The sequence below is a fragment of the Haematobia irritans genome, chromosome 2 (genome assembly GCF_050003625.1).
Source record: "Haematobia irritans isolate KBUSLIRL chromosome 2, ASM5000362v1, whole genome shotgun sequence".
NCBI lineage: Eukaryota > Metazoa > Arthropoda > Insecta > Diptera > Muscidae > Haematobia > Haematobia irritans.
In genome coordinates, this window is record NC_134398.1 from 16,433,545 (window position 1) to 16,452,007 (window position 18,463).

Below are 18,463 nucleotides of genomic sequence, written 5' to 3' on the forward strand. Positions count from 1 at the left end.
AAAATTTTGACAAAATTTTCTATAGAAATAACATTTTGAGAAATTTTTCTATAGAAATAAAAATTTTAACAAAATTTTCTATAGAAATAAAAATTTTTGCAAAATTTCTATAGAAATAAAATTTTGACAAAATTTTCTATAGAAATTAAAATTTTGACAAAATTTTCCATAGAAATAAAAATTTTATAAAATTTCCTATATAAATGAACATTTTGAAAAAAATTCTATAGAACTAAAAATTTGACAAAAGTTTCTGAAGAAATCAAATTTAATAAAACTTTTTATAGAAATAAAATTTAACAAAATTTTGTGTAGAAATAAAATTTTAACAACATTTTCTATAGGACTAAACTTTTGACAAAATTTTCTATTGAAACAAGAAATTGACAAAATTTTCTATAGAAATAAAGTTTTGAAAAAATTTTCTATAGAAATAAAATTTTGACAAAATTTTCTATAGAAATAAAAATTTTACAAAATAAAATTTTAATAAAATTGACAAAGTTTTCTATAGTATTAAACTTTTGACAAAATTTTCTATTGAAAAAAACTGACAAAATTTTCTACAGAAATAAAGTTTTACAAAATTTTCTATAGAACTAAAATTTTGAGAAAATTTTCTATAGAATTAAAGTTTGGCACAATCTTCTATAGCAATAAAATTTTGAAAAATTTTTTTATAGGATTAAACTTTTGACAAAATTTTCTATAGAAATAAAATTTTGACAAAATTTTCTATTGAACAAAAAAATTGACAAATATTTCTATAGAAATAAAATTTTACAAAATTTTCTATAAAAATAAAATCTTGACAAAATTTTCTATAGAAATAAAAATTTGACAAAATTTTCTATAGAAATAAAATTTTGACAAAATTTTCTATAGAAATAAAAATTTGACAAAATTTTCTATAGAAATAAAATTTTACAAAATTTTTTAAAGAAATAAAATTTTGAGAAAATTTTCTATAGAATTAAAGTTTGACACAATCTTCTATAGCAATAAAATCTTGACAACATTTTCTATAGAAATAAAATTTTCACAAAATTTTCTATTGAACAAAAAAATTGACAAAATTTTCAACAGGAATAAAATTTTGACAAAATTTTCTATAGAAATAATATTTTGACAAAATTTTCTATAGAAATAAAAATTTTACAAAATTTTCTATTGAAAAAAAAAATTGACAAAATTTTCTATAGAAATAAAATTTTGACAAAATTTTCTATAGAAATAAAATTTTGACAAAATTTTCTATAGAAATAAAATTTTGGCAAAATTTTCTATGGAACTAAAATTTTGATAAAATTTTCTATAGAAATAAAGTTTGACAAAATTTTCTATAGAAATAAAATTTTGACAAAATTTTCTATAGAAATAAAATTTTGACAAAATTTTCTATAGAAATAAAATTTTGACAAAATTTTCTATAGAAATAAAATTTTGACAAAATTTTCTATAGAAATAAAATTTTGACAAAATTTTCTATGGAACTAAAATTTTGATAAAATTTTCTATAGAAATAAAGTTTGACAAAATTTTCTTTAGCAATAAAATATTGACAAAATTTTCTATAGGATTAAAATTATGACAAAATTTTCTATTGAGCAAAAAAATTGACAAAATTTTCGGTAGAAATAAAATTTTACAAAATTTTTTAAAGTACTAAAATTTTGAGAAAATTTTCTATAGAATTGAAGTTTGGCACAATCTTCTATAGCAATAAAATCTTGAAAAAAATTTTTATAGGATTAAACTTTTGACAAAATTTTCTATAGAAATAAAATTTTGACAAAATTTTCTATTTAACACAAAAATTTACAAATATTTCTATAGAAATAAAATTTTACAAAATTTTCTATAAAAACAAAATGTTGACAAAAGTTTCTATTGAAACAAAAAATTGACAAAATTTTCTATAGAAATAAAAATTTTACAAAATTTTTTATAGAAATAAAATTTTGACAAAATTTTCTATTGAAAAAAAAATTGACAAAATTTTCTATAGAAATAAAATTTTGACAAAATTTTCAATAGAAATAAAATTTTGTCAAAATTTTCTATAGAAATAAAATTTTTGCAAAATTTTCTATAGAAATAAAATTTTGACAAAGTTTTTTATAGAAATAACATTTTGACAAAATTTTCAATAGAAATAAAATTTTGACAAAATTTTCTATAGAAATAAAATTTTGACAAAATTTTCTATAGAACTAAAATTTTGATAAAATTTTCTATAGAAATAAAGTTTGATAAAATTTTCTTTAGCAATAAAATATTGACAAAATTTTCTATAGGATTAAAATTATGACAAAATTTTCTATTGAGCAAAAAATTGACAAAATTTTCTACAGAAATAAAATTTTGACAAAATTTTCTACAGAAATAAAATTTTGACAAAATTTTCTGTAGAAATAAAATTTTACAAAATTTTTTAAAGAAATAAAATTTTGAGAAAATTTTCTATAGAAATAAAGTTTGACAAAATTTTCTTTAGCAATAAAATCTTGACAACATTTTCTATAGAAATAAAATTTTCACAAAAATTTCTATTGAACAAAAAAATTGACAAAATTTTCTGTAGAAATAAAATTTTGCAAAATTTTTTAAAGCACTAAAATTTTGAGAAAATTTTCTATAGAATTAAAGTTTGGCACAATCTTCTATAGCAATAAAATCTTGAAAAAATTTTTTATAGGATTAAACTTTTGACAAAATTTTCTATAGAAATAAAATTTTGACAAAATTTTCTATTGAACACAAAAATTTACAAATATTTCTATAGAAAACAAATTTTACAAAATTTTCTATAAAAATAAAATTTTGACAAAATTTTCTATTGAAAAAAAATTTGACAAAATTTTCTATAGAAATAAAAATTTGACAAAATTTTCTATAGAAATAAAATTTTGACAAAATTTTCTATTAAAAAAAATTGACAAAATTTTCTATAGAAATAAAATTTTGACAAAATTTTCTATAGAAATAAAATTTTGACAAAATTTTCAATAGAAATAAAATTTTGTCAAAATTTTCTATAGAAATAAAATTTTGACAAAGTTTTTTATTGAAATATCATTTTGACAACATTTTCAATAGAAATAAAATTTTGACAAAATTTTCTATAGAAATAAAATTTTGACAAAATTTTCTATAGAACTAAAATTTTGATAAAATTTTCTATAGAAATAAAGTTTGACAAAATTTTCTTTAGCAATAAAATATTGACAAAATTTTCTATAGGATTAAAATTATGACAAAATTTTCTATTGAGCAAAAAAATTTACAAAATTTTTTACAGAAATAAAATTTTGACAAAATTTTCGGTAGAAATAAAATTTTACAAAATTTTTTAAAGAAATAAAATTTTGAGAAAATTTTCTATAGAATTAAAGTTTGACACAATCTTCTATAGCAATAAAATCTTGACAACATTTTCTATAGAAATAAAATTTTCACAAAATTTTCTATTGAACAAAAAAATTGACAAAATTTTCAACAGGAATAAAATTTTGCCAAAATTTTCTATAAAAATAAAATTTTGACAAAATTTTCTATAGAAATAAAATTTTACAAAATTTTCTATAGAAATAAAAATTTGAGAAAATTTTCTATAGAACTAAAGTTTGATACAATCTTCTATAGCATTAAAATCTTCACAAAATTTTCTATAGAACTGAACTTTTGACAAAATTTTCTATAGAAATAAAATTTTACAAAATTTTCTATAGTAATAAAATTTTGACAAAATTTCCTATTGAAAAAAAAAATTGACAAAATTTTCTATAGAAATAAAATTTTCTATAGAAATAAAATTTTCTATAGAAATAAAATTTTCTATAGAAAAAAAATTTTGATAAAATTTTTTATAGAAATGAAATTTTGTTAACATTTTCTATAGATATAAAAATTTGACAAAATTTCATATAGAAGTAAAATTTTGAGAAACATTTTTATTGAAATAAAATTTTGAAAAAATTTTGTTGGACATAAAATTTTGACAAAATTTTGTTAGAAATAAAATGTTCAATATCTTCTATAGAAATAAAATTTTGAGAAAATTGTTTATTTTATATATCGATTCAATCCATCGATAGATCCTTCTTTTTCCATCTAGAAAATAGCAATTTCGAAAATAACCTCATGATGAAAGATATTGAAAAGGGCGTTACTTTACGGACTGATATCCGTTTGTTTTTTATTTTTTAAGCATCAAAAAATCATGGTTTGCACATTACTTCATTAATGCCTTGCTATACAAAATTCTATATAAATTACAGTTTTAGACCAAGAGTGCCATATAGTCGGCTTTGACCAATTTTACCTGTTTTCCAATTATTGTTTTAATACGGTTTTTCCATTGGTTTACATTTTAATCCCAAAAAAATCTCTGTTTGTTTTTCCAGTAAATTGAAACAAAATATTTCAACTAACCCATGAGAATGAAAAAATTAAAATACTGCAACTCTATTGAATCACAATCAAAGACTTCATATAAATGAAATAAAAAAATGGAAAATAAACATATGTAAAAAAATTACCGATACATTTTAATCCAGGACAAAAACAAATGAGTCTCGCGAGTGTATCACCACTAATACAGACAACAAATTATGAGAAGAGATCAACAGTAAAAAAATGGCAATCACTAGGATACAAATAATAAACAACATAGCAACTACCCCAACAAGAAATCCATATCAACCATAACACAAGCCAGATTGTTAAAACAAAAGCTAAATAATAATAGTAAAAATATAAAATCGTTTTGAAACAAAAAGAATTAAATAAATCAGAATTTACTCTATGCTAAAGCATTCTCAACCATTGCCATACAAAAACTGACAGGATAACGAAATAACCATGACATAGTTTTATTTTTTGTTTAGCCACATTTTTGTATTAAATTTTAAAAGAATCTTCACATCGCAACAACAAAAAAAGCCGAAAACAAAAACAGAGATTTAAATTGAGTGGTGGTGAAAAATAAAAATAATAAAAAAATCGACAAAATATGATTTCAATAAGTAAACGATTTAATGCAATACTAACAACAATGTCCCGAGGCAAGTTCAACAGATCATGGCTGCAAAAACAACCACCAACAACAATATTGTTATTTATATTGATATTAATGTGCCACAGAAGTAATTTCCATACAATCGAAACAGCAGCGGATGTACTGAGTAAGTATAAATCACCCACGCCAATCAGTGGGAAATAAAAAGATGCACACACAAACACACACACACATTCACTTCAGTATTAAGAGCGGACGGAAATGTTAAGAAATTATAGGAAAAATTAACACTTATTTTTCAATTGCTTTGAAATATCAAAGGATAGTTTTTTGCGTATTTTACTATACGGTAAAATCGTTGCAAACCTATGTAAATTATTTATGTTTTGGCAAGTTTACGAATTTTCGTAATGTAGTTTTTTACATTCTACTTGATTTAATATATTTTGATTTTTTTTTTTGGTTAACAATTTATTTTATAAAAAAATAGTAATAAAAGAAAGTTGACAACGGCCAGAGCCGATTATATTGCTTCCTGCAAAACCAAAATTTTGTGCCACATTTTGCAAACCTGTACAAGTTAATTGACTACTTTTTTTTTTCTTATCTTTATGAGAATGAATATATTTGAGATTTTACGCTGTTGTAACCATCATACTTCGTAAAAACATGAGAACTCCTTATGATCAAAAATTTCATTTGAAAACGAGTTGGTTTCAAACAGTTTTCAAATTACATATTTGTTAGGTTTTCTGTTGGCCTTATATATGATAGGCAAATATTTAAATTCTCTCTCATTTCTTATTCTGTCTCTGCTCTCTCATTCAATGTATGAGAGCAGAGCAAATATCCAAGTGGTGAGTTTTATCAAGCCCAGCTTAATTCAATTGAAGCGCATTGCCTTCGTTTCGTATACTCGTAAAGCACAGCATTAAAACAGCAAAGGCAACAACAACAAATAAGTCATTCGTAGCTAATCACCCATAAACAAAGTGGTGAATTGTCACATTACCTATTGGTTTGCTACTTGGAATCCATCGAACGGATTTGGAGAATACACTGAAAGAGAGTTTTATTTTTTGAGGAACGAAATTTTAGACAAACGAAGTTTTTCTTTCACCATAAAATATTTTTTTAAAGAACAATTATATACGGCCGTAAGTTCGGCCAGGCCGAATCTTATGTACCCACCACCATGGATTGAGTAGAAACTTCTACTTAAGATTGGCATCCACAATATAATTCAGTTCTTGACCCGGTATATGGAATATAGGGAAGTGGGAAAATAATTACCAACGGAAATGAAGTTTAGCGCGGTAATTAGAGAGCCGAATTGAAATATGGGGCTCGCTTTATAAGGGCGATACATACAATTATGAACCGATTTTTGTGGGATAGGTTTATCTGGAGACGATATATAACTATAGACCGATATGGACCAATTTTGGCATGGTTTGTAAAGACTAAATACTTAGACCACGTACCAAATTTCAAACAGATCGGATGAATTTTGCTCCTCCAATAGCCTGCGGAGGTCAAATCTGGGGATCGGTTTATATAGAGGCTATATATAATTTTGGACCGATATGGACCACTTTTTGCATGGGTGTTAAAGGTCATAAACAAACACTACGTACCAAATTTCAAACGGATCGGATGAAATTTGCTCCGGAGGTCAAATCTGGGAATCGATTTATATGGGGGCTATATAAAATTATGGACCGATATGAACCAATTTGTGCTTGATTATTACAGACCATATACTAACACCACGTATCAAATTTCAACCAGATCGGATGAGTTTTGCTTCTCCAATAGCCTCCGTAGGTCAAATCTGGGGATCAGTTTATATAGGGGCTATATATAATTATGGATCGTTATGGACCAATTTGGGCATAGGTGTTAAAGGTCATAAACTAACACTACGTACCAAATTTCAAACGGATCGGATGAATTTTGCTCCTCCAATAGCCTCCGGAGGTCAAATGTGGGGATCGGTTTATATAGAGGCTATATATAATTTTGGACCGATATGGACCACTTTTTGCATGGGTGTTAAAGGTCATAAAAAACATAAATACGTACCAAATTTCAAACGGATCGGATGAATTTTGCTCCTCCAATAGGGTCCGGAGGTCACATTTTGGGATGGGTTTATATGGGGGCTATATATAATTATGGACAGATATGCACCATTTTCTGCTTGATTATTACAGACCATATACTAACACCACGTATCAAATTTCAAACAGATCGGATGAATTTTGCTCCTCCAATAGCAACCGGAAGTCAAATCTGGGGATCGGTTTATATAGGGGCTATATATAATTATGGACCGATATGCACTAATTTTTGCACAGGTGTTAAAGGTCATAAACTAACACCACGTACCAAATTTCAAACGGATCGGAAGAATTTTGCTTGTCCAATGAGCTCCGGAGGTCAAATCTGGGGATCGGTTTATATACCATTGCATACCATAAACTAACACCACGTATCAAATTTCAACCAGATAGAATGAATTTTGCTTCTTCAATAGCCTCCGGAGGTTAAATCTAGGAGTCGGTTTATATGGGGGCTATATATAATTATGGACCGATATGCACCATTTTCTGCTTGATTATTGCAGACCATATACTAACACCACGTATCAAATTTCAACCAGATCGGACGAATTTTTCCCCACCAATAGACTCACATTTTGGGATCGGTTTATATGGGCGCTATATATAATTATGAACCGATATGTACCAATTTTTGCATGGGTGTTAGAGATCATAAACTAACACTACGTACCAAATTTCAACTGGATCGGGTGAATTTTGCTTCACTAAGAGGCTCCGGAGGTCAAATCTGGGGATCGGTTTATATGGGGGCTATATAAAATTGTGGACCGATATGAACCAATTTCTGCTTGATTCTTGCACACCATATACTAACACAACGTACCAAATTTCAACCGGATCGGATGAATTTTGCTTCTCTAAGAGACGCGGCAAGCCAAATCTGGGGGTCGGTTTATATAGGGGCTATATATAATTATGGACCAATTTTTGCATGGATATTAAATACCATATACTAACACCACGTACCAAATTTCAACCTGATCGGATGAAATTTGCTTCTCTAAGAGACGCGGCAAGCCAAATCTGGGGGTCGGTTTATATACGTAAAAGTGATCCAATATGGCCTATTTGCAATACCATTCGACCTACATCAATAACTACTACTTATGCCAAGTTTCCGGAAGTTTGTTTCATTCGGAAGTTAGCGTGATTTCAACAGTCGGACGGGCGGACGGTCATGTCTAGATCGACTCAGAATTTCACCACGACCCAGAATATATATACTTTATGAGGTCTTAGAGTAATATTTCGATGTGTTACAAACGGAATGACAAATTTAATATACCCTCCATCCTATGGTGGAGGGTATAAAAATATCATGAATTCGGTTGTATTTTGCTCTTAAAGAAAATACTTTATAACAAAGTAGAATTTAGAAAATTTTGTCAAAATTGTATGTCTATAGAATTTTGTTTAAAAATTTATTTCTATAAAAAATTTTATCATAATTTTATTTCTAAAGAAAATTTTGTCAAAATTTTTTTCCATAGATAATTTTGTCAAAATTTTATTTCTATAGAAAATTTTGTCAAAATTTTTTTTCCATAGAAAACTTTGTCAAAATTTTATTTCTATAGAAAATTGTTTACTTTATGGGGTCTTAGAGCAATATTTCGATGTGCTACAAACGGAATGACAAATTTAATATACCCCCCATCCTATGGTGGAGGGTATAAAAATATCATGAATTCGGTTGTATTTTGCTCTTAAAGAAAATACTTTATAACAAAGTAGAATTTAGAATTAGAAATTAGAAAATTTCGTCAAATTTTTTTTTCCATAGAGAATTTTGTCAAAATTTTATTTCTATAGAGAATTTTGTCAAAATTTTATTTCTATAGAAAATTTTGTCAAAATTTTATTTCTCTAGAAAATTTTGTCAAAATTTTATTTCTATAGAAAATTTTGTTATAGTTTTATTTGTATAGAAAATGTTGTCAAAATCTTATTTCTATAGATTTTTTTTTTTAAATTGTATTTAGAAAATTTTATTTCTATAGAAAATTTTGTCGAAATTTTATTTCTACAGAAAATTTTGTCAAAATTTTATTTCTAAGGAAAATTTTGTCAAAATTTTATTTCTAAGGAAAATTTTGTCAAAATTTTATTTCTATAGAAAATTTTGTCAACACGTGAAAGCGGGAATGTCCACGGAGTATATCCTATTTAAATCCACTGCTTAAATACAATTTTGCCATTTCTGATATTTAAAGTTGATTGCTTCTAAGAAAAAGAAAAACCTGTATATTAATTTATTTCCTTTTTTATCTTTCTCATTTTCAGCTGATCCCAAATTCACATTTCCCATCGCTAATGCCACTGCCTCTGTGGGACGAGATGCATTTCTGACATGTGTCGTTCAGGATCTGGGCTCATATAAGGTCAGTTAAATGGAGTTTATTCTGTTCTCTACTCTAAATTACCCTTATCAATTTCATTTTTCGCAATTAATAAAAACGAACGAACGGGGAATGAAATAAACCCAGCAGACAGAGTAACAGCTATGAAGGCTATTACTACAAAAAGAAAACACAAAGAGCAACATAAACAACAATAATAAAAGCAAAATACCATTTTAATTAATATAAGTACCTTAACCATCACTACACTTAAATCTCTTTTAATCTTTGTGTCTAAGACCAAGAGAAAGGGAAAGCTAAACTGGACAAGAGCGTTATGGAATAGTGAATACAGTTGGTGAGAGAATTCTAAAATTTCTGGAGATTTTTTTGAGTTTATAAAAAGAAGAAGTGTCAATAAATAATAAAAGACCTGGGGAATCTGGGTGTGGGATATGTATGTCGGACATCGTGACCCAACAAAAATGGATCAATACCAGGACGGATAAAGAGACTAGTCCCTAATGCGTATGGACAAGTACCAGTTTGTGTCAAAACATACGGATTTGGATAGAGTTTGTCATTGGCGGGATGAATTTACACTTTAGGACATGTCTTGGAATCATTCCTGGGACAATTTAGTAGGACCATCACATAGACATGTTCTCATTGATCAGTCTGTGAAAACCCCCACCTGAAAGGATACATGTTAGAAATTTTCAATTTACACCAATTTACCGTGGGCTACAAAATTAACCCATTCAGTATCCGATATTTTTCAAGTTTGGATATGGTATTTAAGATTTGCATTTATTTAGATTCTTTGAATGTAATCCCTATATGTATGAGAAGACCATAGGATGCCTGTGTTTAGACATGAATGTTAGGTTGTGGTAGGCCTTTGGTAGGAACAGAAGCAACGAGTATTGAACCACTTTTTTTTTTTTTGCAAACACTTTCGTACAAAGGGTGAACATACAGACAGACTGTAACCCCGTTGTAGTAGAACATGATACATGTTTTTCATTTTGGTATTCAGCGTGTTGTTTGCCATTTTGACTGGGTAGAAACTTAAAGAACAGAATTCTGCAAACCGATAAAAGCCATAAAGAATCAAGAATTAAAGGAAAATCTTCGAGGTGTTTAGATCAGGCGTCTAAGTAAATATCGAACAACCCTTAGGTTAGGTCAGGTATTGTGGCAGCCCGATATTTTTATACCCTCCACCATAGGATGGGGGGTATATTAACTTTGTCATTCTATTTATAACACATCGAAATATTGCTCTAAGACCCCATAAAGTGTATATATTCCGGGTCATGGTGAAATTCTGAGTCGATGTAAGCATGTCCGTCCGTCCGTCAGTCTGTTGAAATCACGCCAACTTCCGAACGAAACAAGCTATCGACGTGAAACTTGGCACAAGTAGTTGTTATGGATGTAGGTCGGAAGGTATTGCAAATGGGCCATATTGGGCCACTTGTACGTATAGGCCCCATATAAACCGACGCCCAGATTTGGCTTTCGTAGCCTCTTGTAGGAACAAAATTCATCCGATCCGTTTGAAATTTGGTACGTGGTGTAAGTATATGGTCTCTTACAACCATACAAAGATTGGTCCATATCGGTCCATAATTATATATAGCCCCTATATAAACCGATTCCCAGATTTGACCTCCTGATGCTATTGGAGGAGCAGAACTCATCCGATCTGGTGGAAATTTGATACGTGGTGTTAGTATGTGGTCTGCAATAATCAAGCACAAATTGGTTCATATCGGTCCATAATTTTATATAGCCCCCATATAAACCGATTCCCAGATTTGACCTGCGGAGCCTATTGGAGGAGCAATATTCATCCGATCTGGTTGAAATTTGATACGTGGTGTTAGTATATGGTCTGCAATAATCAAGCACAAATTGGTTCATATCGGTCCGAAATTATATATAGTCCCCATATTAACCGATCCCCAGATTTGACCTCCGGAACCTCTTGGAGGAGCAAAATACATCCGATCCGGTTGAAATTTGGTACGTAGTATTAATATATGGTCTCTAATAATCATGCAAGAATTGGTTCATATCGGTCCATAATTAAGCCCATATAAACCGATCCCCAGATTTGACCTCCGGGGCCTATTGGAGGAGCAAAATTCATCCGATCCGTTTGAAATTTGGTACGTAGTGTTAGTTTATAAGCTTTAACACCCATGGTCCATATCGGTCCATAATTATATATAGTCCCCATATTAACCGATCCCCAGATTTAACCTCCGGAGCCTCTTGCAGGAGCCAAATTCATCCGATCCGGTTGAAACATTGCAGGAATTGGTCCATAATTATATATAGCCCCCATATAAACCGATCCCCAGATTTGACCTCCGGAGCCTCTTGGAGGAGCAAAATTCATCCGATCCGGTTGAAATTTGGAACGTAGTGTTAATGTATGGTCTCTAATAACCATGCAAGAATTGGTTCATATCGGTCCATAATTTTATATAGCCCCCATATAAACCGATCCCCAGGTTTGACCCCCGGAGCTTATTGGAGGAGCAAAATTCGTCCGATCCGTTTGAAATTTGGTACGTAGTGATAGTTTATGACCTTTAACACCCATGCACAAATTGGTCCATATCGGTCCATAATTATATATAGCCCCTATATAAACCGATCCCTAGATTTGACCTCCGGAGCCTCTTGGAGGAGCAAAATTCATCGGATCCGGTTGAAACATCGTACGTGGTGTTAGTATATGGTCTCTAACAACCACGCAAGAATTGGTCCATATCTGTCCATAATTAAACCCTTATAAACCGATCCCCAGATTTGACCTCCGGGGCCTGTTGGAGGAGCAAAATTCATCCGATTCGGTTGAAATTTGGTACGTGTTGTTAGTATAATGTCTCTAACAACCATGCAGGAATTGGCTCATATCGGTCCATAATTATATATAGTCCCTATATTAACCGATCCCCAGATTTGACCTCCGGAGCCTCTTGGAGGAGCAAAATTCATCCGATCTGGTTGAAATTTGATATGGTCTGCAATAATCAAGCAAAAATTGGTTCATTTCGGTTCATAACTTTATATAGCCCCCATTTAAACCGATCCCCAGATTTGAACTCCGGAGCCTCTTGAAGGAGCAAAATTCATCCGATCCGGTTGAAATTTGGTACGTGGTGTTAATATATGGTCTCTAATAACCATGCAAGAATTGGTTCACATCGGTCCATAATTATATATAGTCCCCATATTAACCGATCCCCAGATTTGACCTCCGGAACGTCTTGGAGGAGCAAAATTCATCCGATCCGGTTGAAATTTGGAACGTGGTGTTAATATATGGTATTTAACAATCATGCCAAAATTGATTTATATCAGCCTATAATCATATATAGCTCGATCCCCTGATTTGGTTTTGAAGCCTCGTGCAGGAGCAAATTTTATCCGATTCAGTTTAAATTTATAAAATTCAAAGTATATATAAATTTCTATATATATAAAATTCAAAGTATGTTTGTTTGTATGTTCCGGGTAAGATCGTAAACGGAGGAACCGATTTCTCTCTTTACCTAAATTGAAATTGACACCTGGTCGCGGAGGGGGACCTACCCTTTTGTCCGACTTTTTGAAAATTGGACCAAATTTGACCGATTTGCTTGAAAATTTGTTGAATGGTGGGGTTTGTATCTAGACAAAAATCCGCTACTTTATTTTTCAATATTTGGTCACGGAGGGGGACCTTCCCTTTGTCCGACTTTTTTTACAGTACAGTGAAAAAACAAAAATTCTCTAATTTACCTGAGATTTACATAGAACATGCGGAGAGGTTATGAAATTAATATGGGGTACTTGATGTGTTAATATGTGGTTGGGGAGGGGAACCTCCCCCCTTGCCAAACTTCTTGAAACTTGGAACAAATTTATCCGATTTGCTTGCAAATTTCAGGGAAGATTGAAGGGGCGTCTAAACAAAGAACGGCTACTTTATTTTTCGATACTTGGTCGTGGAGGGGAACCTCCCCTTTGCCTGACTTTTTTTTAAAGTACAATGCAAACAAGACTAAAGTCCTCCGACTGAAATTTTATGGAAAAACTGGGTGAGGTTATGAAATTTATATCAGGTTCCTGATTTTTTAATATTTGGTTGGGGAAAAATGAAAGGACATAGGGAGACATCCGCTTCTCTTTAAATGCATACATACAGAGATACAATTAAAGTTTTCCAATTTACTTGAAATTTACAGAGGACGTGGGGAGGGGTTATGAAATGAATATTGGATACCTGTTTTTGTGATATTTGGCCGGGAAGAGGGGCCGCCCCTTGCCCTGCTTTTTAAAAATTGGGACGTTAACACGAAATACGCTTCATCACTTTTCAATATTTGGTCAGGGAGGGGGACCTCCTCTAAAACTGAAAAAAAAAACTAAAATTCTCAAGTTTTCTTGATATTTACAAAGGCCGTGGGGGAAAGTTATGAAATCAATGTGGTGTACCTTTCGGTTGGGTATTTGGACGGGGAGGGAACCTTCTGCTTGCCCCATACTTGAAGGAAAGTTTCTAAATTTTCTTGGAATTTTCAGGGAAGGTTAAAGGTGCTATTCACTTCTGTGTTTGTCGATATTTTGTCGGGGAAAGTGACGTCCCCTTAAAACAATAGAGCAAAATTTAATCTTCTCCGATCTACTTGAACTTGAACAGGGAACGTGGAAGGAGGTGATTAAATTAATACATGATTTTTCGATACCTGGTTGGAGAAAGAGAGAAGTAATATAAACATTGTCGATTTACTTGGAATTTATAGGGACAAACATTTTAACAAATGTTAATGTGATATTTTTTTTAAGTTCTTTTGCTCTTTCCGATTTATTGGACGGGAAACAGTGATTCTTTGTATGTTTTTGAAATATTATGCTTAATTTTCCGGTATGTTGAGGAGAAGGATGCCTTTCCTTGAGAAACCACACTTGATTGTCCAACTACTTAAATACAGAACATAATTGAAAAAAAAATTGTTGGAAAGGGAACACCCTCTCCCCGACATTTGTTAAAGCGGACCGTTTTACATCTGCATATCTGCTGTATTTCTATCTATAAACGAAAAAGCAAGTTGAGCGATTTGTTTCAAAGAATCCACATCTTTTCGAATTTGTTTTCAGCACGAAGAATATGGTTGACTAAGGTAATGCCAAATGTTCCTAAAAATATGTTTCGGAAGGTGCAGCGTAGCGTGTCGGGTTACGCTAGTTTTCTATAAAAATAAAATCTTGACAAAATTTTCTATAAAAATCAAATTTTGACAAAATTTTCGATAAAAATTAAAATTTCACAAAATTTTCTATAAAAATGAAATTTTGACAAAACTTGCTATAAAAGTGAAATTTTTACAAAATTTTCTATAAACATAAAATTTTGACAAAGTTTTCTATAAAATACATATTGACAAAATTTTCTATACAAATAAATTTTGACAAAATTTTCTATAGAAGCTTTAATTCAAAAAATATTATCTGATCCCATTTCCATCATTTTTTCTTACATCAAAGTAGGCAAATTAGTTTTAAATTAAAAATATTTAAATCCCCTAAATTCATTTATTTGATAACCACACTTTAAATGCATTAGCATCATATTATGTATAGCCTTCATCCTCATCCCCATAGTACAATCACATGTCTCTCCCTTACTGTTAAAGATCTTTGCATGTGTGCATGTAAGGTGAGAACCATCAACGTTGGTCTGTATGATGGCCCATGGCTTTTTTCTTTGGATTTGAAGTGTGCTTCTTCCTTTTGTTGCTATTGTTGTTGTTTATATATTTTCCCCCATTTCCTGGTTTCGGTTTTACCTTAACCAACGCTAGCTTTGATTGTTTTTATGTTATTCTCATCCTGTTGTTGTTGTTATTGTTTTTACACACTTTGTTATTCGTATCCCTTATTCGTTTGCAGTCGTTCGTATCATTGCCGTTGTTTATCTCTTTGTGAAATATCTCTGATTGAGTATCACTAAATGGGTGCATGTGGGAGTCTTGCTGAGTTGAATGAGTGAGTGTATAAGTGAGTATGGGTATTTGGGTGTGTAAATTAACACCGGGAGTTGGGAATAAAACAATATTTCCCTCATGTGTATCTGAGTGTGGATGTGTGAGTTTTTGGGTGTGAGACCATCCCAGCAAGCATTTGGTAGTTTTTTTTTCTAAAGAAAATTTTGTAAAAAAATATTTCTATAGAAAATTTTGTAGTTTTATTTCTATAGACAATTTTGTCAAAATTTTATTTCTATAAAAAAATTTAGGTCATATTTTTATTTCTATAGAAAATTTTATTTCTATAGAAAATTTTGTCAAAATTTTATTTCTATAGAAAATTTTGTCAAACTTTTATTTCTATAGAAAATTTAGTCAAAATTTTATTTTTATAGAAAATTTTGTCAGAATTTTATTTTTATAGAAAATTTTGTCAAAATTTTATTTCTATAGAAAATTTTATTTTTAGAGAAAATTTTGTTAAAATGTTATTTATATAGAAAATTTTGTCAACATTTTATTTCTACAGAACATTTTGCCAAAATTTTATTTCTATAGAATGTTTTGTTAACATTCTATTTCTATAGAAAATTTTGTCAAAATTTTATTTTTATAGAAAATTTTGTCAAAATTTTATTATTATAGAAAATTTTGTCGAAATTTAATTTTTATAGAAAATTTTGTCAAAATTTTATTTCTATAGAAAATTTAGTCAAAATTTTATTTCTATAGAAAATTTTGTTAAAATGTTATTTATATAGAAAATTTTGTAATTTTTTATTACATATTTTTTGTCAATATTTTATTCCTCTAGAAAATTTTGTCAACATTTTATTTCTATAGAAAATTTTGTTAAAATGTTATTTATATAGAAAATTTTTTAAAATTTTTTTTATATAGCAAATTGTGTCAAAATTTTATTTTTGTAGAAGATTTTGTCAATATTTTATTCCTATAGAAAATTTTGTCATAATTTTGTTTCTATAGAAATTTTTGTCAAAGTTTTATTTCTATAGAAAATTTTGTCAACATTTTATTTCTATAGACAATTTTGTTAAAATTTTATTTCTATAGAAAATTTTGTCAAAATTTTATTTCTATAAAAAATGTATGCTATAATTTTATTTCTATAGAAAATTTTATCAAAATTTTATTTCTATAGAAAAATTTGTCAAATTTTATTTCTATAGAAAATTTTGTCAAATTTTATTTCTATAGAAAATTTTGTCAAAATTTTATTTCTATAGAAAATTTTGTCAAAATTTTATTATTATAGAAAATTTTGTCAAAATTGTATTTCTAAAGAAAATTTTGTCAAAATTTTATTTCTATAACACATTTTGTCAAGATTTATAGAAAATTTTGTCAAAATTTTATTTCTATAGAAAATTTTGTCAAAATTTTATTTTTATAGAAAATTTTGTCAAAATTTTTTTTTCTATAGAAAATTTTGTCAAAATTTTGTCAAAATCTTATTTCTATACAAAATTTAGTCAAAATTTTATTTCTATAGAAAATTTTGTTAAAATGTTATTTATATAGAAAATTTTGTAATTTTTTTTTTACATAGAAAAGTGTGTCAAAATTTTATTTCTATACAAGATTTTGTCAATATTTTATTCCTATAGAAAATTTTGTCAACATTTTATTTCTATAGAAAATTTTGTTAAAATGTTATTTATATAGAAAATTTTGTAAAATTTTTTTTATATAGCAAATTGTGTCAAAATTTTATTTTTGTAGAAGATTTTGTCAATATTTTATTCCTATAGAAAATTTTGTCAAGATTTTATTTCTATAGAAAAATTTGTCAACATTTTAATTCGATAGAAAATTTTGTCAACATTTTAGTAATATAGAAAATTTTGTCATAATTTTGTTTCTATAGAAATTTTTGTCAAAGTTTTATTTCTATAGAAAATTTTGTCAACATTTTATTTCTATAGACAATTTTGTCAAAATTTTATTTCTATAGAAAATTTTGTCAAAATTTTATTTCTGTAAAAAATGTATGTTATAATTTTATTTCTATAGAAAATTTAATCAAAATTTTATTTCTATAGAAAATTTTGTCAAATTTTATTTCTATAGAAAATTTTGTCAAATTTTATTTCTATAGAAAATTTTGTCAAAATTTTATTTCTATAACACATTTTGTCAAGATTTATAGAAAATTTTGTCATAATTTTATTTCTATAGAAAAGTTTGTTAAAATTTTATTTCTATAGACATTTTTGCCAAAATTTTATTTCTATAAAAAATGTATGTTATAATTTTATTTTTATAGAAAATTTTATCAAAATTTTATGTGTATAAAAAATGTATGTTATGATTTTATTTCTATAGAAAATTTTATCAATTTTTTATTTCTATAGAAAATTTTGTCAAATTTTATTTCTATAGAAAATTTTGTCAAAATTTTATTTCTATAGAAAATTTTGTCAAAATTTTATTTCTATAGAAAATTTTGTCAAAATTTTATTATTATAGAAAATTTTGTTTAAATTTTATTTCTAAAGAAAATTTTGTCAAAATTTTATTTCTATAACACATTTTGTCAAGATTTATAGAAAATTTTGTCAAAATTTTATTTCTATAGAAAATTTTGTCAAAATTTTATTTTTATAGAAAAGTTTGTCAAAATTTTATTTCTATAGAAAATTTTGTCAAAATTTTATTTCTATAGAAAATTTTCAAAATTTTATTTCTATAGAAAATTTTCAAAATTTTATTTCTATAAAAAAATTTGTCAAAATTTTAATTCCGTAGAAAATTTTGTCAAAATTTTACTTCTATAGAAAATTTTGTCAAAATTTTATTTCTATAGAAAGTTTTGTTAACATTTTATTTCTATAGAAAATTTTGGCAAAATTTTATTTCTGTAACACATTTTGTCAAGATTTATAGAAAATTTTATCATAATTTTATTTCTATAGAAAATTTTGTCAA

The 18,463-nt window shown here is 27.8% G+C and overlaps 1 protein-coding gene across 1 annotated transcript in view; it reads left to right on the top strand.

Moving 5' to 3' along the window:
- The first annotated feature begins 4,412 nt into the window (after positions 1-4,412).
- DIP-eta (Dpr-interacting protein eta) overlaps positions 4,413-18,463 on the top strand; it is an 82,804-nt gene continuing 68,753 nt past the window's right edge. Inside the window, exons 1-2 of the mRNA XM_075293473.1 lie at positions 4,413-5,186; positions 9,430-9,527. Coding sequence (XP_075149588.1) covers positions 5,015-5,186; positions 9,430-9,527 — 270 coding nt within the window. The 5' untranslated portion in view covers positions 4,413-5,014. The remainder of the gene's footprint in view (positions 5,187-9,429; positions 9,528-18,463) is intronic.